The 23,160-nt window shown below is 53.6% G+C and overlaps 3 protein-coding genes across 3 annotated transcripts; 2 read left to right on the top strand and 1 right to left on the bottom strand.

The window, feature by feature from the left end:
• Nucleotides 1–225: 225 nt before the first annotated feature.
• Nucleotides 226–3,134, top strand: LAMTOR2 (late endosomal/lysosomal adaptor, MAPK and MTOR activator 2). The gene is made up of 4 exons (XM_049880758.1): nucleotides 226–382; nucleotides 661–823; nucleotides 2,591–2,680; nucleotides 2,952–3,134. Exons 1-4 carry the CDS (start codon nucleotides 315–317, stop codon nucleotides 3,006–3,008), a joined length of 378 nt encoding a protein of 125 aa, XP_049736715.1. The 5' UTR covers nucleotides 226–314; the 3' UTR covers nucleotides 3,009–3,134.
• A 1,389-nt stretch (nucleotides 3,135–4,523) lies between these two features.
• On the top strand, nucleotides 4,524–11,748 carry RAB25 (RAB25, member RAS oncogene family). Its single transcript, XM_049880759.1, has 5 exons — nucleotides 4,524–4,826; nucleotides 8,459–8,654; nucleotides 10,151–10,344; nucleotides 11,005–11,085; nucleotides 11,402–11,748. Exons 1-5 carry the CDS (start codon nucleotides 4,784–4,786, stop codon nucleotides 11,527–11,529), a joined length of 642 nt encoding a protein of 213 aa, XP_049736716.1. The 5' UTR covers nucleotides 4,524–4,783; the 3' UTR covers nucleotides 11,530–11,748.
• Nucleotides 11,749–15,335: 3,587 nt separating this feature from the next.
• On the bottom strand, nucleotides 15,336–22,610 carry MEX3A (mex-3 RNA binding family member A). The gene is made up of 2 exons (XM_049880760.1): nucleotides 21,814–22,610; nucleotides 15,336–18,311 (listed from the first exon to the last, which is right to left on the bottom strand). The coding sequence occupies exons 1-2, from the start codon at nucleotides 22,265–22,267 to the stop codon at nucleotides 17,209–17,211; spliced, it is 1,557 nt and encodes a 518-aa protein (XP_049736717.1). The 5' UTR covers nucleotides 22,268–22,610; the 3' UTR covers nucleotides 15,336–17,208.
• Nucleotides 22,611–23,160: the final 550 nt, after the last annotated feature.

Genomic DNA, 23,160 nt, shown 5'->3' on the forward strand with positions numbered 1-23,160 from the left:
AAGGGGTTAAATGTCCTTCCAGTACTTCCAAGGGCCTTTTACTCCCGCTCTTTTCCCCCATAACCTCGTGGACTGACTGGAAAGGCAAACTATAGTTCCCAGGGTGCCTCGCGAGGCAACAAGGAACTACAATTCCCAGAGCCCTCCGCGGTGGGAAGGAGTTAAAGCAGACCCACAATAGCCAGGCCAAGAAACTACAACTCCCAGGATGTTTCGGGGCAGGGGAGCTGGGCTACGGGGAGCGGCAGGCGGAGCCCAGCGGGAGGAAATCCAGGGTATCTGAGTGGAAAAGCCTTGGGTTAGGTGCTGCAGGCATGCTGCGCCCCAAGGCTTTGACCCAGGTGCTAAGCCAAGCCAACACTGGAGGCGTCCAGAGCACCCTGTGAGTGCGGACTGAGGACTTGAGCGGCGCGGGGCTCTCAAAGGGAGGGGTGGGGAAGGATCGCCTGGAAGGAAAGAGGCAGCAGTGGGCAGCATCTGGGGAAACCCGCCGGGAGAGGCTTTTCTAGAAAAGGGAAGCTGGCGTGCTGGGTGTTGGTGCAGGTTCCGGGACATACTCAGCCCAGACCCTTGCTTCCTAGAAGCGCCAGTTGCAGGAGTTGGGGTGGGAACTCAGGCGTTTTTTTCCCCTGCTCTAAGCACGTTGATATCCCTCGCCAGGCTGCTGAATAATGAGGGGTCGCTGCTAGCCTACTCGGGTTACGGAGACACGGACGCCCGGGTCACCGCGGCCATCGCGAGTAACATCTGGGCCGCCTATGACCGGAATGGGAACCAAGCGTTTAATGAAGACAATCTCAAATTCATTCTCATGGACTGCATGGTATGGAAAGGGGAGCCTGGCTTCCTCTATCCCCCAAGGGGATCCCCAGGGGGCTACCCAGACCCCATCCTGGATGGTTGGAGGGCCAGGAACAGGATCTCCAAGTCTTAAGAGGTGATCTGCAGCAGTATTTATAAGAGGCAGGACCTTATTCATTAAGTGGTGGTAAGGAAGGGGTTCTGGGCCAGAGGACTCACTGGGGTTCTGGTCTCAGCCAGCCACTTAAAAGTTGTGAGACCTTGGGTAAGTCATTTGACCTCTCTGAGCTTCCTCATCTTTAAGGTGAAAACAATAACACACATACCCTTGCCCAACTTACTGGGTTCTTTTGAAGATCAAATTAAAGAATGGATATAAACTACAGAGGGATGTGCAGACTCAAGGTGTTGTCATCCCAAGTTCACTGACTCACAAAACCATAAAGTTGTCAGGGTCTCCAGACCCTAGTAGAACCCTTTTAGTTTACAGAGAAAGGAAATGAAGTCCAGAAAGGGGAAGTGGCTGTTAAGACTGTGAACTCCATAGGAGCAGGGACTGTCTTACCTTTGTATCTCCTTATTCAACAAATATTTACTAAGTCTCTGCAGTGTTTGGGGGAATAGCAGGGAAGTAGTGAACAGGACAGACAAAAACCCCAGCCCTCAGGAAGTCAGTAAGTACGTTAGGTGGTGAAAATGCTATGGAGCAAAATAGTGTCAGAGACAATCTCACTAAAAAGGTAATATTTGATTGAAGATCTGAAGGAAGCTGGGAAGCAAGCCATGTGGCTATCTTGGGGAAGAACATTTCTGACAGAACAGCAAATGCAAAGGCCCTCAGGCAGAATATGCCTGGTCAAGGAACAACAAGGCTAATGGGATGGAGTGGCATGAGCATAGGTGAGTAGTAGGAGATGAGCCCCGGAAAGGCACCTGACTCCCAGCCCAGAGTGGGTATCTACTGAAGGTTTGCTGAACCAAATTAAATAGGCCCCAAGAGCGAACTCTCTAGGAAGGGTCTCCACTGTAGCTTGGCTACCTGCTTCATTCCTACCCTCTGAATGTCATTTCAGTTTAACAGGTGACCCCTAGGGTACCTAGTCCACAGCTAGTGCTATACGGCAATGATTGTCAAAACTTTTTTTTTAAACCACAACCTGGTCATAAAAAATACATTTTATGTCACAGCCTAGTACACACACTCACTGAAACAAAAGTTTCGGGAGATGGTACTTCCCTTACCACATGCAATGCTCTTCATTTCTCTTCCCTCCATTTTTTTTTTTCCCCATAAATGCGGATCAACCTTTTAAATAGATCTCTTAACCCTGTAGTCAAACTTGCAGTTTGCAAAGCATCACTAAGGGAAAAGAAGAGAAATATAAGTTGGGTTACTGCTCCCAACTCCCTCACAGTGTCTTGGGTTGAGCCCATAATAATAACATCTCCCATCTGGACAGCCCTTTGCAGATACAAACTCCTTAGTGTATACTGGCACCCCCACCAACTGGAGTGAGGTAGGGATTATAGAAAGAGAAACCAAGTTTTTGGGAGATTAAGTGAGTTTCCCAGAGCAACTTGGTTAAAAGATGGCTGTGCTGAGGCTAGAACGCAGGCTCAGGACCCCATGTCCAGGGCTATAGTCAAAGCCCCCCAGTTGAACCTCCTGCTGTACCCAGGGCGTGCAAGGAAAATAAGTCCCTCTAGGGCCAGAGGAGCCCTTTGGGAAGGAGGAGGCTGAGAGTGCCAAGCAGAGCATCGCATCCCATTATATCCCCTCCCCCACCAGGAGGGCCGAGTGGCCATCACCCGAGTGGCCAACCTTCTGCTTTGTATGTATGCCAAGGAGACCGTGGGCTTCGGAATGCTCAAGGCCAAGGTGTGTATGCGCCCATCACCCATCCCTCCACAACCCCGGGCCAAGCCTTCATGCTTTATCATCATGTCCATTCCCACCCTCACTACCTTTCTGGGGCCTTCCCATGTCCACCCAGTCCATGCCTGGTGTGGTCTAGCTCCCAGGAGCAGACTGAGGCTGAGGCTGAGACTGGGTGTTCAGAGCATATGGCATTGGGGGGTATAGGTCTTGGATCCCATATTGCTCTAGTGGAAGGCCAGGGTGGGACTGATAACTGTTCCCCCTCTTGCAGGCTCAGGCCTTGGTGCAGTACCTGGAGGAGCCCCTCACCCAGGTAGCGGCATCATGACAGCTATAGACGGAACCTGGGATCAGAAAAGAGAGATGACCATTTGGAGGGGCAGGGCCCCTTGGGAAAACCTGCCTGGGCTGTGGTGGGAGGATGAGACTTTGTTTTTCCAAGAATAAACTTAAACTCCTATCCTGTGTTTGGCTACTTTCTTGGGTGGGAGGGATGGGAGGAGGTGGGAAGAGCAGGGATCGCTAGTAGGATTCCTCATGTTCTTCAAAGCAGACTTCTACCCCCTCCTTCACCACAATCTCCCAAAACCAAATGGTTTCTGGCAGTGGTGCCCCTACTCCCTTGGCCTCTCCAGCGGTGTGACCTCACCTAGCCCCTGCCACTCACAGCAGAATCTTCCCACCTGGCTGACAGAACCTTGGGAGGGGCTCAGAGGAGTAAGGGCCTGATGGCGGTCGTGTTGGACAAAGAATATCTGACGCTGGGAGTTCAGTGTCCATTCCAGGCTTTGCAGTGGGAGGTGTGGTGCCTTTTCTACCTTTGGAGTGGGAGGGTACCCCTAGGCCACCTCCAAGGGGCTGACACCCTCTTCCTTTTTTCCCAGGCATTCACATTCTCAGACCTCTGGATCTTGAGGTCTTTTTTTTTTAACGTCAATAGAAAATTTTTTAATAGAAATGAACATAGTGCAAATATAATGCAAGAAAGGATAGACTAATATATGATGCTAATATAACAAGAAAACTATTGAAAAATAAAGATAAATCTATACTTTATGATACATAATTAATCATGGTAGATTATTGCAGTTAGGATGTGTGGATCTTGAGGCCTTTTGCAGACAGGATGCCTTTGCTGTGAGGCCTGAGGTCGTGGGGAGAGAATAAAAGAAGCCCAGAAATGGGCCTCTCAGAGGTCTTCATCTCCAGATCTGGCCCCTACACTCAGACCCCTCACCCAATCTTGCTGTTTCTGCCCCTGGTCTCCCCTACCCTGGGCAATGACTACGGTGAGCTAACAGCCCGTTTCTCCAGGGCTGTGCTAAGGGGCCCATCCTAGGGAAGCAAGTCAGGCCGCAAGTCCCAGCTCCACCCTGAGTGAGAAATGCTACCCATCCCAGGCCCTGGGCTGCAGGGAGGGGCAGAAGTGGCTGTGTTGTACCTCCCACAGCTCTGCACTGTATCAGGGGGGCTGGAACCCTGCTGACCCCAGCCCCTGGCCCCAACAGCCCTTCCACTGGCGCCTCCAGTCCACCTTCCCCAGAGGCTCTTTGCACCTTGCTCTGAAGGGAAACCAAGAGGCCAAGTGGGTTTCTGCTCCCTGAGGGGCCTTCCAACGCACTGGTGGCTGGGCCTCCACTTGCCACAGGTCCCAGGAACCCAGCAATGCGCACTCAGCCCTCAGCTGGCTTTTTCCATAGGTCCTGTCCCCAGCCCTGCTCCCCCTCTACCACTCCTCTGAGCCTCCTCACCAGCATTCAAGAGCCCAAGCTAGGAGCAGACACCCAACCTGTTCAACCTGTCTGACGTCATCATCTCTCCACCCACCTGGGCCCCAGGTCTCCAGCCGCCCCGGTCTTCCTGTTCTCAACTTCCGTCCTCTCAGCTTCCTTACAGCACCCCCACCTGCCAGACCTGAGTCTCCCTACCCCCTGCACAGCCTTGAGTCTGTCTGTCCTTCTGACTGCAGAAGTCTCCTTCACCCCAATGAGAGGAGGGGAAGGTCCAAGTCTCTTGAGAGCCGAGGACTGAGGACATTGAGCCAACACACAGACTCGTCACCTCTGCCCCCAAAGACACTCGCACCCTCCATGCGGAGCCAAGATGGGGAACAGAAAGGAGGAGGATTATAACTTTGTCTTCAAGGGTGAGTTGGGGTTCATGGGGAGAGACGAAGGCTTAGAGGGACTCAGAAAGAGACTGACAGAACCAAAGAGGACCTTCTCCTAGTTTTTCTTTTACGGGGACCCCCCAAACCCTGCCCCAGGGCTCAGCATTCCTTCCGGATAAGAAAGAAAGCTATGGGGGAGGCCTGGTTACAAAGGCAAAAGTCTCTAGGCTCAACTGTTATAAATAATGATGTTGGTCATTCCTTAACAGTGCTGAGTTAGGCCCCTCTTCAGGGTTCCTAATAGAAGCCCAAATTCCTGGGAATAGTCTGCCACTGCAACACAAGAGATGGAGGTCAGACTTCAGAAAGGACTTCCCTCCTGAGAAGAGAGAGAAACAGACAGATGTAAGAAAAAGAAAGTCATCTTTCTGGGTATTATAGGGTTGGGTGAAGATACAGGGAGATATAGTGATTTGGGACCAGGGTCTGCTAGAATCTGGAGGATTCCTAGGGCTGTGACCTTGTTTGCCTATTCATTGGCAAACCCCTCGAACCTGGATACCAGACACAGAGTTCAACTTGGCTGCCCCTGGAAGGGTGCATGTATCTTTCTGTGTCTTTGTTTTGCTGCCTTTGGTCCCTTTATTGCCCCTCCTCTCTTACACGCACCTCCATACCTCCTTCAGGGCAGGGTGGACAGGCAAGGCTCTGATTCCCTGTCCAGCCACCCCACCCCACTGCTTCTCCCAGCCTCAGCCCCACCCTCACTCAAGCTGGGCCTCTCAGCCGACTTGGGGTTAGGGAACCTGTACTTCCAGCCGCTTTCCCAGGAAGAGGAGACTGGGTAAAGTTACCAGTAGTCTCAGTAAGCTACTGTTTATATTGAGCCCTTTCTCTGGAAACCCTGTGGAGTACAGGTCTACTCTGACACACACAGGGCCGCCACAAATCAGAGTTAACAGCAATGGGTTTGGTTTTCCGTTTACTATGTTCCAGCTACTTTCTCACAATTAAAAAAAAATTTACAGCAACCCCATGTGTTTCAGAGTAGAACTGCACTCGGTAAGGTTTACAATGCTGTGACCGTTTAGACACTGATCACCAGGAAGATAGCCAGGCCTTTCTTTCAAGACACCTCTAGATAGGTTCTAACTGCCATCCTTTTGGTTAGTAGTCGAATGCTTAACCATTTCGTCACCCAGAGACTTACGACCTGTTGCTGTCAAGTCAATTCTGACTCCTAGCAGCCCTAGAGGACAGGGCTGTAAATTTTTACAAAAGGAGACTGCCACACGTTTCTCCTGCCGAACGGCTGGTGGGTTCGAACTGCCAACCTTTCGGTTAGCAGTTGAATGCTTTACACTATAGCAACCCCAAAAAGTTATCTTTCATCTTGAGAGGCAGTATAGTAGAGTGGTCAGGAGCCCAACTAACAGTTCAGATCTCAGCTCTGCCACCTGCAGTGATTGCAAGTTGGGATCTTCAGTAGCAGACACAGAAGAACTTCGTGGCGCAAGATTGACATGCATGAAATGAAGGGGGAGGAAACAGGATTGGGCAGAGGGAAAAGTCAAACTGCGAAGCAGGACTAACAAAGCCTTGGCTGTGGGTGGGGAGCTCTGGAGAAAGTCTTGCTCATCAGAGTGGCCCAGCCTGTTATAGCCTCACCTTGCTCAGTCACTGGATGTGGGTTGCCCAGGAAGGGCATGTCCTCTGTGAGGGGGCTCTCCGCACCGGAGACGGATGCTGAAGGAGCCAACAGTTGGAGGCTGGCAGCTGCCGACACTCCCTGCAGCTGGGCAGCAAGTCCTGCCTTGAAGGAGGGTCTGGGGAGCACCACCACACTGGCTGTGTTATCTTGGGCAAGTTATTTAACCTCTCAAGGGCCTCGGTTTCCTTGTCTGTAAAATGGGGATAATAATAATGGTGTTTTCCTCATGGATTTGTTGTGAGGATGAAATATGTAAAGCTTTTAGGACAGCACCTGGCACATAGTAAGCACTAAATAAATGTTAGTCTATTTATTGAGGAAACTGAGGCTTAGAGACAGAGTAAGTAGCTTAGAAAAGGTCACAAAGTCAGTACTCAAACTCTATCTGACTCCAAAACCTTGCCCTGAGCGCCTTTGGAGCCCAAGGACAGGGCTGTGAGCCCACTCTCTGGGCAGGATCAGATGGGAATGAGGTTCCCAGTAGGGGAGTGGCAGGCAGGCAGGCAGGCACGCGCACACACACACACAAATACCTGCCCATCCTCTTATCCATGCATACCCATACTGCTCTCAGCTCTCTCCTGCCCTACATAAATAAGGAATTTTTTTAAGTTGGAAGGGACCTTTATAGGTCTATAAACAAGGACACTGAGACGCAGCAAAGGTATGCCACTTGTTCAAGGTTACACAACTAGTCAGAGCTGAGCTGGGACCAGAGCCCAATGTGCGTGGCTCCCAGTCCTTGGGTGCCAGCCTGCCTCCACAGAAGGGTGGCCTCCTCTGATCCTGGGTGCTCAGCTTGGTGCCAGTGCATTTTGTGGGTCCTATTTACATCAGCCTCCGACACCCTATTTTGGCTCACCCACAGCAGGTAAGGCCTGGCCCTGGACACTACCCACAAACCCAAAGGCTCTTACAGCCCTTGTGGCCCTTGTCCCTGAAAACCCAAAGGCAAAAACACTGACTTACCAACAATGATCACAACAGTAACAATTTTGTACCCTTCCTGTATCCTGGGCAACATCCCATTTACTTATTACAACAACCGTAGGTAGATTCTACTGTTATTCCCATTCTTCATATTAAAAAAACAGGCTCAGAGAGGTTAAATAACTTGCTAAAGGACACACAGCTGATACAAAGCAGAGCCAGGACTGCAAATCTCACGGTCCAAATCTCAGCTCCAAGCTCTTTACCATACAGGACTGCAGGGACAACTGGATCCCAACTTCTTACACACACCTGGGCACACATACCTCCCCCTCACCCCCAGACATGTCACCTGCCAAACTTCCTCCTCACCCACATCTCTATTCACACCTTTGCACCTTGTGCAAACATGCACACCAAACCTTCCACTTCCCCCATATCGTACTCCCTACTCCAGAACATGTGCACCCCCCAGACCCTCTACCATACCTGCCCACATTCACACACCCGGGTAACCTCCCTGTACAACCCCTGAACACCAACACCCACAAACAGCCCACAGATTAACACACCACGGCCAGATGCACAGGCTGACTCTGCAGCCGCAGCGTGACAGACCAGGCCTATCATCCTTGTTGTTGTCATTAGTTGCCATCCATTCAGTTCTGACTCATGGTGACTTTATGTACGACAGAACGAAACAGTTGCCTGGTCCTGAGCCATCTTCATGACCGTTGGTATGTTTGAGTCCGTTGCTGTGGCTTTGTGTCAATTCATCTCATTTCATTGGCCTTCTGCTTTACCAAACATGATGTCCCCTTAACTTATTCCAAACTCTGGCCCTTTTGCCCAGGACAGATGCATCATGCACAACGGCAGACCTGACCCCAGCCCCTGCCAGGAGTCCCGGCTCCCTCTTCGGTTTTCCGAGTCCAGCTACCCTGTCCCGATGGATAGACAGTCCAAGCTCAGGTGAGCTTGGGGCTGCTCTGCCCCATGCTCAGCCCGTCTCTCTCCACCCCTTCAGTTGTGCTGATTGGCGAGTCAGGTGTGGGGAAGACCAATCTGCTATCCCGGTTCACCCGCAATGAGTTCAACCACGACAGCCGTACCACCATCGGGGTTGAGTTTTCCACCCGCACTGTGATGCTGGGCACCGCTGCTGTCAAGGCTCAGATCTGGGACACCGCTGGCCTGGAGCGGTACCGAGCCATCACCTCAGCGTGAGCCTGGGCCTGGGGGTCTGCGGGGGTGTGGGGGTCCTGGGGAAATCAGGGAACACCTCTGGAGGAAGGTGGAGGAGAAGGTGGTGGCAAGGGAACTCTGCGGTGCCTCCCTGGGTGGGATCCCGAGACTTCAGGTAAGTCTCCTCCCTCAAAGACTTCACAGCCCACGGTTCAGGAGACACACGTAAACAGCAAGCAGCCCGAGACAGAACACAGTGCTACTAACTACTAGAACTAAAAACAAGAATTGTTGCCGACACTTACAATGTGCCCAAGAAGATACAAGGCACTTTAAGTTTGGCATTTTATGGAATCCTCAAAGTACCATCAGGAGTTAAGGGGCTATGCTTAATCCCTGTTTAAACACAAGAAACTGGAGGCTCGAGCAGGTGAAATCAGGGTACAGCTGGGATGGGAGCAGGCTCTGTGGGTTGAAAGCTTCCCCTCACCTCTCCACAGTGCTTTGCACTTGGCAGCTTTCACCATCTAACCACAAACACTGAGGGCTGGACTGGTCACCTCCATGTGACAAAGCAACAGGACTCAAAGGACACCCTGGAAGTGAGGCCTCTTGACACCACTTCCAGATTGTCTTCCTAAAGCTTTAGGCCAAATTGCATGAAGGGTGGTCTGAGTGTGTATAGTGAGGGATAGCACTGGCCAGGGGCCAGGAAGCAAAGGGGGTCCAATTACACACAAGGTACATACACACTCTTGCACTGGTCACCTGACCACTTAGGAGCCTCAGCTGCCTCATCAATAAAATGGGAATAGTTAGATAGCACCCGTCTGAAGGAGCCCCATCCAGTTCTAAGAGTGAGGTTGGATGCCTGAGATGGATGCTGCATGGGGTAGGCATTTAGCTAGTCCTAGAAGGAAGGGTGCAGCCCTGGTGGCGCAGTAGTTGTGTTTAGCGGCTAACCAAAATGTTGGCAGTTCGAATCCACCAGCCGCTCCTTGGAAATCCTGTGGGGCAGGTCTACTCTGTCCTACAGGGTCACTGTGAGTCGGAATCGACTCAACAGCAACGGTTGTTTTTTTTAGAAGGAAGGGCAAGAATTACTTGGCCACAGGAGAGAAGAGGGCATTGTGGGTCAAGGAGCCATTGCAATGAAGATCTCAGAGGAGGGCCATCCAGACGCAGACGTGCCCAGAGCTCATCTATGCATTTGGGTGAATAGTAGGGGCTGAAAGCAAAACAAAGGAACTGAGCAGAGCAGAGGGGCTATGAAGGAAGATGGGAGCCAGAGGAGGTTTTAGAGTGGGGAGATGAGGCTTCAGAGGCTCCAAGGCCAGTGTCCCTGGAGGACTCCAAGCATCAGGCACAGGAGCTTTGGGCTACCCTGCTGAGATTTGGGTCCCTGGACCCCAGTTTGCATATTTCCTGGTCTCTGGTACTCAGATCTCTGGCTTTTTGACTTGATGGCTCTTCTCTGAAACTTGGCCCCACGGCCCTGACCTTGCCTCTCTGCCCACCTCCACCCCTTGCCCAGGTATTATCGTGGTGCCGTGGGGGCCCTACTGGTGTTTGACCTCACCAAGCACCAGACCTATGCCGTGGTGGAGCGCTGGCTAAAGGAGCTTTATGACCATGCAGAGGCCACCATCGTCGTCATGCTCGTGGGTAACAAGAGTGACCTCAGCCAGGCCCGGGAGGTGCCCACTGATGAGGCCCGCATGTTTGCCGGTGAGAGCCTACCAGGACCCAGATTCCTCCAACTTCCCCCACAGGCTCCCAGCTCCAGCTTCTCCAGCCCTTGTCACACCCCCAGACCCCCAGCCTGGACTTCCTCCATCAGGTCCCCCTATCTCCATCTCCTCTTCCTCAGGGTTTTCTCCCAGCACTTCCCCTCCATGTCCTGTGTCCCCATTATGTCCCACCATTGCCCTGAGATTGTCTTCATGGGCAATTATTCATAGTGGATTTTAAGACAGTGCTACCCTGCAACGCTCAGAGACCCTAAGTGTAGGCGGGGGCTCTCTTGGCCAGCTCCAGTCACGCTTTCCCCAGGAGTTTTCTGGGGTTTTCAGGCAGCATGGTATGGTGGTTAAGGACAGACTCTGGAGTCCCACAGCCCAGCCTCACATATCGTCTTGGTCAGTAACTAGGTGTGGACACAGGGCAAGTTCCTTATGCACTCCCTCTGTATTTCCGGGCTTCAGTTTCCTCTCCTATAAAGGAGCTGTAGTAATCCTATCTATCTCATAGGTTGTTTTAAGGATTAAATGAGCTACTACATGCCAAGGATTAAGCACAGTGCCTGGTACTTGGTAAACATTAAGTAAATGTTATCATTGCTGCTGCCTTTGTACCCCTCAATTAATGCTGTGTTTCCCTTCCTGCCAGAAAACAACGGGTTGCTATTCCTGGAAACCTCAGCCCTGGACTCCACCAATGTTGAGCTGGCCTTTGAGACTGTTCTCAAAGGTTAGAACCCCTGCCTCCATTTGGCATTCCCATCCCGCCCCATCGCCCCAGCCTTCACTCCAGCTGGTTCCTCAGCCCTTCTCTGGGCCCCTAGCCTCCTCAGAGCCTCCCGGCACCATTGCCTCCCCCCTCAGGTCCTCTCACCCAGGTAAGTAGAAGGGACCCAGGTGCCCGAACTCCACTTTCTTCCAGCAAAACCTCTTTCAGATGTGGCCACTTCCAATGCTTATAAAGGGGTGTGAGGGGCAGGAGGGATCTCACTCAGTGTGGGCTCTCAGTTTTTTCTTCGCCTGATCACTGTCCTCTACCCACTCAGAGATCTTCGCCAAGGTATCCAAGCAGAGGCAGAACAGCATCCGGACCAATGCCATCACCCTGGGCGGTGCCCAGGCTGGACAGGAGCTGGGCCCTGGGGAGAAGAGGGCCTGTTGTATCAGCCTCTGACCTTGGGCAGCACAAACCCCGCCCCACTGGCATCCTGGTCACCACCCCCCCATGCCCCAGGCCCTTTCCCTGCCCTTTGGTTCCTGATGTCAGTGTCCAGTTCTCTGTCGACAGCCCCCTAGAGCCCTGAGGACTTCGTGCCCCGCTACACATATCTCTATTATCTATCCACATCCTCACAGACTAGGCCTCAAATAAAGCTGTGTTTTGTATCGATGCCCGGCCATCCTGCTGCCTCCGTCTGTTTCTCCCTCTTCTCCAGTTGGTGCCTCCCCTTCAGCTTTGGCCCTCCTCTGAGTCCCTGTTTCCCTTCCCCTCCCCCAACCTCTGTCCTCGCCACCACACCCGCTGCACCCCAGGGCCAGCTGCTTTGGGGAGCCCTGTGGTCTGGGACAGTGCCAAGAGGGTGGGAGTTGCCCGCCCTTCCCTCTGCCAACCCCCAGGGCAGGTGGGGGAGGGAGGGCAGCGTGGAGGGGAGGGGGTATCTGGAAGGCAAGACAAAGGAAACGGCATCAGCGGGAACCATCTGGTGCCCAGGGCCCTGGTGCCAAGAACTGAGGTCACTCCAATGCCAGGGGTAAGGGGAGGAGGCAGGGGAAGATGTTAGGGAGAAGGGGCGTCAGGGTCTCCTACAGGGTCTGTTTTGTCTGTGCGTGCTGACAGAGGGGTGGAGTTAAACCTGGAAGGCGGAATGTCCCAAGTTCTCCATCATTTCCTTTCTGTCTCCAAAGAAGAGGGACTGTGCAGGGATGGATTGAAGGGGTCTGGTGGGGGTGAGTGGAGAGGGTCTCTATCTCTCTTTGCTCTCTGGCTGGCCCCTTCTCCACTGAGCCCAAGAGATGGGTGCTTAAGTAGGCTGTCACCCTGGCCTACAGGTCAGGGTGGAAGGTCTGACTGCCCCTCAAGGTGTAGAAGGCAGTAAATGGGGAGAAGAGAGGTGACCTAGTGCTTGGAGGTTCAAGTAGGGCGGTGTGGACAGGGGAGCCCGAGGGCGGGTGACAGCTTCAGAGACCTCCACTTCCCATAAGGTGTGCTGGGACACTAGAGTCACAGTAGAGAAAACCCCAAGCGACCACTCCCACAGTGGCTCCGCTCATTCATTCCAAGATGTCTCCGACCCATATGCTAGAGAAAAAAGACAGAGCCTTTAAGTAATAATACTTTTAATAAAATTAAGTTCTTAATAGCACATTTAATACATTAACCCTCCCCCTTCTTGGTTTCTCTGCATTCTGTGCAACATCACTGTGACTTGATTATTCATGGGTCGGTTTTATTTCCCGCCTTTTGAACTCTTTCTCCTCAGCAGATTTGTGTCTTCACTAGATGCCTCAAATTAAGTCTGACCACAATCCTACTCTACTTTCTACAGTGGAGAGGCCATCCCCCCTGCCCCAGGGTTGTCTCCCCCCACCCACCCGACCCACCCGCAGCGGGCAAGGACAATCCCCTCCCCACCCTTGATGCTACCATCCCAAACTAGGAGGGTTTCTAGGACAGAGCAGGGGGCAATCTGTCCCCAGGTGGGGCGAGAAGAGTAAATTGGGGAGAGGAATCTGTGTTTGGGGTCTAGGGCCAGGGAGGGGCACGACAGGGTCATTGGTGTAACGGAGCTGGCTCCACCCCTCCTGCCAAATGGAGAGCCAAGGGGCCTCCCTGCCCCTCATCTGGATAGGAGGGAAGGGCCCCACTTGATTGCAAGCTGGGGTTAGAAGGCAAGTGCTTAAAAAAAATGATTTCTCACATGCAAAAGTCAGGCTCCCCAATTGTCTGTGAAGGGGGGTGACGTGCCCCAGGCCAAGGCATGGTGGATGGCCCCTACCTGGACACTTATAGATGGAGGTGGACTGGGGCAGAGAGGGTCAGGGTTGGGGTCACCCAAGGTCACTGCTGCCCTGCCCCTGCCTCTCTATCTGGGGAACAATTACCCCAGACCATCAAGGACATGTCTCCCCTTTACTTCCTAGGATGGGAAGTCCTTCTTAGGGTCTAACTTCTATAAGACAATAAAGCACTTTGCAAACCTGTGAAGCACAGTACAACTTTAAAGGAGAACATTTATTGAAAATGCTACTCCCACTGATGCCTTGGAGGGCAAAAGCAAAGTGGAATGTCGGGTGGGAACAAGGACGGAAGACAAATATTCTCAGCCCTCCTGAAGTTCTGAGAAGGCAAAGTAATATGTATGCCTGTCTGGGGAATGACCTACCAGGCTCTCAAATCAATCTGCAATGAAGTAGATTGAGGTTAGACATTAAGAAGGACTTCCTCAGGCCTGAGAGAAGCTGGTTTAGGACGTTTCAGATGTCTCCATCCTCCCTAAAAGCCCCAGGTGATGATCTATCACTTTGGAGTGAGCAAGCATTGCCCAGCAAAGGCAGAGGGATGGACAGGATGGCCAGGTCCTCAGGTTCCCTGTCTGCTGCCTTCAGCCCAGCCCCCCATCTGCTTGAGATGATCAATGTCCACCTTTTCAAAGACCCTCAGAACGGAGCCCCTCTTCTACTTGTCCTACAATTGAAAACCCCAAGTATTCTCAGAACCAACCCCAGCTGATTGGAAGCTGCCAGCCTTCACTTGCAACCTGCTCCCACCCTGATATCTGAAGATGGGGACAGCTCAGGGTAGACTCAGCCACTTCCCTCCTCTATTTTCTTTATGACTTTTATACATTCTACTGGACCCGGGGGCCCTCAATGCTACTAAACTTTAAGCTATCTGAATATTGTCTACTAAGTGACTAGTAATTCTTTCTCTCTTTCTCTAGGATTATATGAAATAAATTTGAATTATTATTATTATTAATAATTATTATTTTGTAGTATTTTCTTTTAAACCCCTCGGTTTCTTTCTTCTTCTCTCTTTCTCTCTTGTTTTTGGTTAAAAAAAAAAAAATCTATTTCTCTTAAATCTCATACCTCTCTGAGGGTTCCCATGGGCCTGCTGGGCCTCAGTTCTCAGCTTCCCCTCCTCACTCACCCCTGGGGACTGGGCAGGGGAAGGGGGGGACACCCCAGGATTCTCAGTCCTCTGCTTCTTCCTTCCTTGTTAATCCCTTTCTTTGTTTGGCTCTGCCGGCTCCCCCGAGGGGGAGGGGAGAAAGGGAGGGGGAGCCCACGAAGTGAAATCCAATCTATTCACAGGGCCCCAAAAGGGACCCGGTTCCCCCAGCCCCTCTCCACCATCCATCCCAGGATGCTCCCTCCAGAAAAGCAAACGACTCTCCTCCCCAAAAAAAAGTGGGGGAAAAAAGGAACGTAAACCCGAACATATATTAAAAACACTTTTAAGATTTAACTCTGAATACAAATGTATTTTTTTCTTCTTCTTCTCTCCCTACATATATTCTAAACCTTCTAAAGTTTTTTTTATGTTTTTTAAGGATCACTTTATCATAAAATAAAATATCCTTTCCATATAATATAATAAATTACCTAATAAAAAGTCTTTTTTTGTTTTTTTCATATTAGCCCAGGTTCTTTGCTACATTTATATGGTAATAAACGCCTTTATTAAAATAGAATATTAAATTATAAAGAACTGCTTTTTTTTTTTTTTTTTTTGCTATTTTTGTTTTCTCTCCTCTGTGTTGGTCGCCTTTCTCGCTCCCTCTCTCTCTCCTCTATTTTCTCTCTCGCTGTGTGTGTTTTGCGTTTGTTTCTAGGTTTGGCTCAATTAGTAAGGGTGGGATGGAATTTTCTGAGCCCCCTAGTGTAACAGTCTTCTGCCTTTGAGGGTAAGGAGTGGAGAGGGGGAGGGGATCGACAGACAGACATCTCTTCTTCCCACCCCCCTCCCCACCCACCCCCAGCGACCGGGGGGTGCCCATTTGGTTTGGTTTCTATTGTACAGACATTTCAGGATGGCTCACATTTTTCTGTGGGAAGGAGGGAAGTTGTCACAGGCTCGTTTTCTTGGCCGTGACCTCCTTCCTCTCCCTTCCCTGGCTGGTGGTCTGGAGGGGAAGGCTGAGGAGAGGTGAGATAATTCACAACAGGGGGGAGGAGAAGAGTAAAACCTCTCTGCACCCCCATCCCTGCACCCCTTCTCCATCCAGGAAGAATGGGACTCCAGAGCTAAGTGCTCGGAGATCACACAGAACAGTCCCACCCCATTATATACAAGGATCTCCTGGGGCCCTCTGGGACTCCCGTCCCTGTCATCTCCTGGCCCGGCCAGCGGAACCAGGAGAGCGAGAGGCCAGTGGCAGCCCCAACTGAGCAGTGGGGAAGCAGGAAAGGGGGTGCAAGGCCTGTAACAATACATGATTCTCAAGACAGGTCCTGTAGCACCCCAATTCTGCTTCACCCCAGACTGACCCCGTTCTGAAGACCTGGCCTCTCTCCTCAGCCATAGTGGGTGGGATGGAGACTTCATGACTAGCAGGCTAATGAGGATTCAGGTCAGGTCCAGAGAGGGGTGCAGGGAATGGGGCACTGCAGGGGAGGAGGAGCCGACTGAGGGAGCTAGCTGCCCTTCCCTCCACCAACCTCTCCTCCTGCCTCTGGCCCTTTCCTGCTCCTTGAAACAGCAGACACACTCCCCTGCCCCCGCCCCATACTCACAGCCAGAAAATCCAGCCCAAGAACTGCTCCCTATATGTAATGCCCATATATGACGAAGGTGGAAGTTTGACCCTTTATGTACCCTGGTATTAGTCCCCACCCCAAATTTTCACTGACGATGGAGATACACTCCATCAAAAATTTAAGATGTTTCTTTGGAAGAGGAAGGAGAGGGCTTTCTGATGCCTGAAGGAGTTTGGTGGGATCATCAACGTGTTCCTCCCCTGACTTTTCCCAGAGACGGTGTCCCCAAAGCTTGGCTGGAAGGGGCAGGACGGCAAGGAGGGAAAGGGAACAAAGAGCTGAAATAGACAACTACCAAGGGGAAGCAAAGAGAAGAACTGGGGCAAAAGAAAAGGGCAAAGGAGAAAGGACAGCCTGAAGGGAGAAAAGTGGGGAGAAGAGAGTGAAAAGAAAAGTTGAAGGGGGCAAAGGGGAGCCCACGCCTCCAGATTCTTCCAGCCCAGCTTTGTGGGGTCAGATGAATTCTGAGCCCTTCATCGATTGCCATGCCTCCCCCCACAAAAGACTTATGCAGCCTTCCAGTAGGGCCCCAACCTCCTTATGCTTTGGGAAACTCCTGAACAGATTCCCAAACAGGATATGGGGTGGGGGTTTAAAGGGTCATGTTAAGAGGTCAGAGGTCAGGACCAGAGGGCTTGGGATTGGAAAAAGCACCTCTAGGTACAAACGATAATTCTCCCTCTCCTTTTTCCCCATCTCCTCCACCGAGGAAGGGGTAGAGTGACACATAGATGGGGAGGTGGGCAGAAGGGATCAGGATTAGGAGATTCAGCCTTGGCTACCACCTCTGGCAAAACAAGTTTCTCTTAGCTGCTCCCAGATTTAAGGGTGTGTTGAGGTATTAGAGTTGTAACTCTAGTAAAATTTCTGGTCTTGCCCCCTCCTACCCAGGGCAGGGTGACCAGAGGCTCTGGCGGTGGCCCACCCTCCGGCCGCCCTCCGGCCACCACAGCCTTCCCTTATCCCTCCCCAGCTAGCGAGTATCTCTAAGCACCTTGCCCTTTAAATCACTGATTTCCAAAAGGCCCCAGTGGAAAACAGCTCCAGGGCAGCCCCTGGGGAGTGGGTCAAGAGGTATGGGGCAGGGGGCTTAGGAGAATATTCGAATGGCTTGCGTGGCTGTGATGTGGCAGACTGGACACTCTGGGTCCGTCCTCTCGCAGATGCGTACTGCACACTCCATGCAGAACAGGTTGTGTCCGCAGGGCACTAGAGCGGCAGTCACCTCGCTCTCAAAACACACCATGCAATCGCGCCCGCCGCCGGGGCTCCGCAGGCCGCCACCCCCAAGTTTGGAGAAGCCCTGGAGCGGCTCTCCTGGCGGACGCCTCGGGAGTCCAGCCAGCTCCGCGGAGGTAGCAGGAGAACGATGAGCGCCGGGGGGCCCAGCGCGGGCCTTGGCTGAAGAGGAAGAGGAGGAGGAGGCGGAGGAGAAGAGCACCGAGGTGGGCGTGGCGTTCTCCTGGCCCGCCCAGAGCGGGGGGCTGGTCTCCGCCACACCGTAGTATACATCCTGCTTGCCCATGCCATAGCCCGGAAACAGGTACCCGCCGTAGCCAAAGTCCCCGCCTTGCTCGCCCAGGCGCGGGGCCTCAAAGCCAGAGTCCACTCCGCACTCGCCGATGCAGCCCAGGCTGTTCTGCCGAAAGGTGGAGAGGGGCTTGCAGCCGGGCGGGTGCACTCGCCAGGCCTCCGAGTAGCGGCTATCAAGAGCTGCATCGGGGCTCCCCGCCAGGAAGTCGTTCTCATTGTTGTACTCGAGGATCTTGCCCGTGCGCACCGCGATGTGGGTCTCGATCTCCTCCCGCGCACGCTCCACGTTGCCTGGGGCCCCGGTGATCTCGAACACTGGGTCGCGGTCACGGCTCGGCGTGATAATGTACGTGTTGGTCTGCTGCTGGATGCGCTTGATGGTTGCCCCCTTGGGGCCCACCACTAGCCCCACCACCCGGTAGGGCACCCGCACACGGATGGTCACCTGGCCTGGCAGAGCAGGCGCCACGCCAAAGGCGGCGCCCGACTTGTTGCGTGAGGCACGGATCATGGAGAAGTGCTCGGCTGCAGAGATGATTTCCCGCCGGGCTGTGGCCACGTCCTCCCGCCGCCCAGTCACCATGAACACCGGCTCCTCACCCCGCACTGGCGTCTTGATGTAGGTGTTGGTTTTGGCCCTCAGAGCCTTAATCTTGCAGCCTGGGGAAGGGTGGGGAAGGGGAGAAAGCAACCCACAGGGCAAGGTTTGTGCTGGGACCTATAAGCTCCCTGATCCTTACCCAGATACCACAGCTCTCCAGGGATCCCTCAGTCTACCCTTGGAAACACAGGTCCCCCCCACCCCGCATCCACCCTGACTGGAATAATCCACTCACCGGATTTCAGATCTACCAAACGTTTCTTTTGATCACAGATTTCAAAATGTACCAACTTTCCCCGGCGTTCCACTCAGGTCCCTCCATATTCATTCACTCCTTGAAACCTCAAAATACTCACTGACCTCCCAGACAAGTTGCTAACCTCAAATCTACTAGCTCTTTCTTAACACCTCACTTGGCTGGTCCCTCAAGTCTTCTACTGATTCCTGGCTAGGACATACTTCCAAATTACTTAATCACCCCCATCTGTCACTGACCCCATCTTTCTACAGAACCCCCAATAACCCCACAAATCTTAACCTCCATTTATTAAAAGCATCCCCCAATCTACTCGGGGACCACTGACCCCCATCTTCTCTATGACCCCCCCATGCCTTCTACCTGTTAGTTTCTCAGTCCCAAATTCATAGTGAGCAACTAGTGGAATGTGGGAGACCAGGATGGGTCTGAGAATCACAGTTTCAAGAGGGAGAGGAGGAGTATGAAGATAAAAATAATCAGTGTGAAGGAGCAGCACCCCACCCAAAAGACACTCCTGTCCCCTGGGGGCAGAAGAGTAGAGATGGGATGGGGGCTGAATATAGGGTGAGGGAAAGAGTATTCTAGACTCATTCTCCTGCTCTGAGGTAGGAGTAGGTTAAAGCTGGGAGGTTGAGGCGAGAGGCAGGAAGAGAGAGAAGAAAGGCCCAGACAAAGAGACAAAGACGGAGAAGGGGAGAGAGAAAAGTGAGGGAGGCTGGGAAGCTCATGCCACCTCTAAAGGCCACAGACTTTGATGGCTGACTGGACAAACCACTCTCCATTCCCATGTTCCCCCTCCATCCCCATAGCTTCACAGAGGAGCCTCAGAGACTCACACCTTTTCACATAGCACACGTGCCACGTGTATGTGAGTTTGCACACATGTCCCTGAGAATTGTGGTGGGCTATGTGCCTTTATCTAAACTATACTTGTGGGGCGAGCCTGATGTACACTTTCACACACAGCCCCTGTGTTTCAACCTTTTATATATCCCTCTCTTCCATCCCCATCCTCTCCAGCACGTTCCATACACACCCACAACTTTTGCCCCCATTCACATACAGATGTGCTGACACCCCTTTCCAAGCACACAACTTACTATCCTTTCTCACTTCCCCATCACACTGCCTATCTCCTCAAAACCAAGGCAAGTGGTCCTAGCTTTCTGACCCTGCCAACCCTCCAAACACAGGCCTGAGGTGAGCTCATTTTTTCCTTCTACCCTAGACTGCCTCTCCTTTGACACTACAGATTACGGGTGGGGGGTAGAGGGTGAGTTGGGGGCAGCTCTCTTCAACTTCAAGAGACCTGAGGAAGGAAAATTTGCACCCCCCCACCCTTGTCTTCAGACTTCTTGTCAGTTGAGAAGTCCTGCCTGTTGTCAAGCCCACATCCTTGATGCCATCAATAAATGATTGTTTTATTTGTGAGGTATGCGAAGTTGAACAACAGGAAGGTCCCCTGTTCTGCCTCCTCCACTCACATGGTCTGATGGGCACCTTGGGGTCTGGACTCTTAAGTTTTGGCTCCATAAACTTAAGTGAGAGCAAAGCATCTTTGGGGTTGAGGTTGGGGTGAGCAGGACCGGCCAGGGCAAGGAGAAAATTTAGGGGCTTGGAGGTGCAGAACTGGAGGTGGATCTCATCCTGGACTCTGCAACCCTGAAGAAGCATCTCTTGAAGGGAAGATCCAATGGGCTTCACCTTCCTAGAGGTCAAATAGAAGAGGACTAACACTGCAGTAGAAGGAGGGAGGTTAGACAAGAGAGAGGACTTCCATACACTTAAAAAATGGAGAGGATTAACAGAATAGGAGAAATCTCCCTACTCTTATGAGGGACAGGCCCATGGGATGCAGAGGCAGAAGAGGAAAAAATGATCTCATTAAATTCCAGAGCCTCTCAAGACCACCCCCACACCCAAGAAAAGATATCACTGTCTCCACCCAGTTCCAGGGCTCTGGACCCCCAGTTTCTGACAACAAGAAGAAATCAACTTTCTAAACCAGAAATCTCAAGAGAGGGAGTGCCTCAGGGGGATGGGGAGTGTGCAGAGGAGTGGCATCTTCCCCACGTCCCTTCTCGGGTCTCCTGGTGAAATTTCCCTAACCCCAGCACGCCCGCCCGGTGGGTGAGGTGGGATGTGGAGTAGGGGCTGCCTGGCCCGCCTCCCCTCTTCCCCCATCAGCCACCGGCCTCCTCCCTCACTCCCAGCCGGAATGCAGCTCCTCTATTGTTCCCCACTGTGGGACAGCTCCTCCCCCACCCCACACCTCCCCAGCCCAGCCCCTTTGCAATTTCCAGATCCTGCCCCCCCACCCCTTTTGGGAAACTGGGAGAGGGACCGGTCCCCAACATCCCGTCTGCTCGATCTGGACCCTCACCAACATATACCCCCCCAAAGCTGCCCAGGGATGCTGGAGCTGAGGAGGGTGTGGTATCAGACAGACTACACTGGATTAATTCTAAACATACACCCCCACAGACACCCGCCCTGCCACCAAATCTCCAGGTGATGGTTTCTCACCCCCCAGCACACCCCCTTCCTGCGCTGTCCCACTCTCACTACTAGAGACCCCTCAACAGGCCTCTGGCCCCTGGCCGTAGCCAGCCCAGAACAAAAGCCACAGAGAGGGAGGAGAGGTCCAGGCCAGGACATCACACTTCCTTGGAGGCACCCCTTCCAAAACCTCACAGACCGTCTAACTTTGGTGTGTGGCTGACCATAAGACCCCCTCCTCCCAGCAGCCCCCCTCACCACCTCACCCCCAGGCTGGGACCCTCCCCTGGGCCACACCCCCTTCCATTCCTACACTCAGCCCAACAAAGAGACAGATACTCAGTTGGGCTTCCCGGGCCAGGTCTCCCCCAAAGTCTGGAACTCCAGGAGTGTGGGGATCCCAGGGGTGCCCCCGCCCCAAGCCACTAACAGACGCTGGAGCAGAGACTTCCGAGTGACTCTTTGCACATTCCGCCAGTCCCCCCCCAGGAATGGACACCCCCTCCGGACAGCCTCCCTCGATTGGGAGACTGAGCCCCCTCCCCTTTCCCTCTCCCAGTGCGAGGATATTTCTTTGTCTAAGAGCAGAGCCCTGGGGGGAGCAAGGATCCGGAGAGTGGTCCCGACTGTGGGCAACAGGGAACTTTGTGGCACTTGGAAATCAGGGGAGGGGCGGGTCCCCCTTTGTGGGGAAGGGACAGAGCCGGAGGCGGCGGGAAGGGAGAAAGGAAATGAACTTTCTGTGTTGGGGACGGGGTGCCCCCCACCTCACGTCCCTCTCCACGGTCCCGGTGCCCGCTTACCTTGCCTGCCCACGATCTCGGCCACGTGCTCGGAGGTGGGCACGGGCACACACTCGGTGGTGTTGCTGCTGCCCTTCAGGCGCAGCTCGGCCTCTTTGTAGAGAGCGCAGAGCTTGGCGTCGCTCGCCCCTTTGGAGGCGGTGGGGGGCTGGGGCGGCTGCGCCGCGGGGGCCGCCGTCGGGGCGGCCGGGGGCGCCGCGGGCGTCGGTGGCGGGGCCGGCTGCGGGGGGGCGGCCGGCTGCGCGGGGGCGCCGCCCCCCCCACCTCCCCCGTCCTCGCCCGCCGTGGGGGCGGGGGGCTCCCCCAAACCCAGGAGGCAGAGTTGATCGAGAGCCAGCTGAAGGGCGCGCTCGTCTTCCAGCAGCCCTCGGTCCTTAGCGCTTCCCCCGAAACATCCTAGTTCCCCAAAGCCCCCATTTCTTTCCATTATTCCAGATACCACTAGACTAGGCATGGCGAAACAAAAGCTGGGGGAGAGAGAGAGAGGGAGAGAGAGAGAGGTGGTGGAAGGGAAAAGAGGAGAGAGGAGGGGAGGGGAGAGGAGAGGAGGGGGGTGTGTGGGGAGGGGGGAACAAAGAACTGGGGTGGGGGGAAGAAAGCGAGATAGAAAGATAGATCCTCCCCCTAAGCCCCCCTCCCCAAACACCCTGTAACCCGACTCCCCACGCCCCAGCCCCCGGGGTGGGGGTGGGGGGAAAGAGAGGCAAAACCAAGAAAGCAGATCTCCTCTCCTCTCCGGGGGTGACGGGGGGCGGGGGGCTGCGGGATCTCTGCCCCCACCCCTCCCGCCTCGGACCCAGAGTCTCTAGGCCCCGCCGTCCAGACGCCCCCTTTAGGCTCCCGCACCGAGCCCCAGTCCAGGAGCGGCGCTCAGTGGCCCCCAGTTGAGCCCAGCCCCTTCCAGCGCTCAAACTCTTTTGTTTTAAATGAACTGGATGGAGCAGCATGGAACTGACGGGAGGGGGGCGCGCCGGGGGCGCCCGGGGCATGCTGGGAGTTGTAGTTTCTCGCCCATGGGGCCGCGGGGACGAATTCCTTGACCCGAGGAGGATAAGGATGTGCCCTTCCGTCTCTACCCGCGGAGCCGAGGCAAAGCTGGGGGGTGGGATGGGAATCGAGGTCCCTGATTCTTTCTAGTGGTGAGCAAGGGAGGGAGGCAGGGTGCAGAAACTCAACGGGTTTGAAAAAGGCTAATGCAGTGCGTCCCCTCCCAAGACGGGCTCCCTCCCCATCCCAACCGGTCCGGGGTCCCTCTTTCTTATGGTAATGAGAGGGGGCGAGAGGGCGGGGAGCGGTCCGGCTTGTTCACTGCGGCTTTCTCTCTCTCTCTCCGTCTCTCGCATCTTA

The sequence above is a fragment of the Elephas maximus genome, chromosome 3 (genome assembly GCF_024166365.1).
Source record: "Elephas maximus indicus isolate mEleMax1 chromosome 3, mEleMax1 primary haplotype, whole genome shotgun sequence".
Classification (NCBI taxonomy): Eukaryota; Metazoa; Chordata; class Mammalia; order Proboscidea; family Elephantidae; genus Elephas; species Elephas maximus.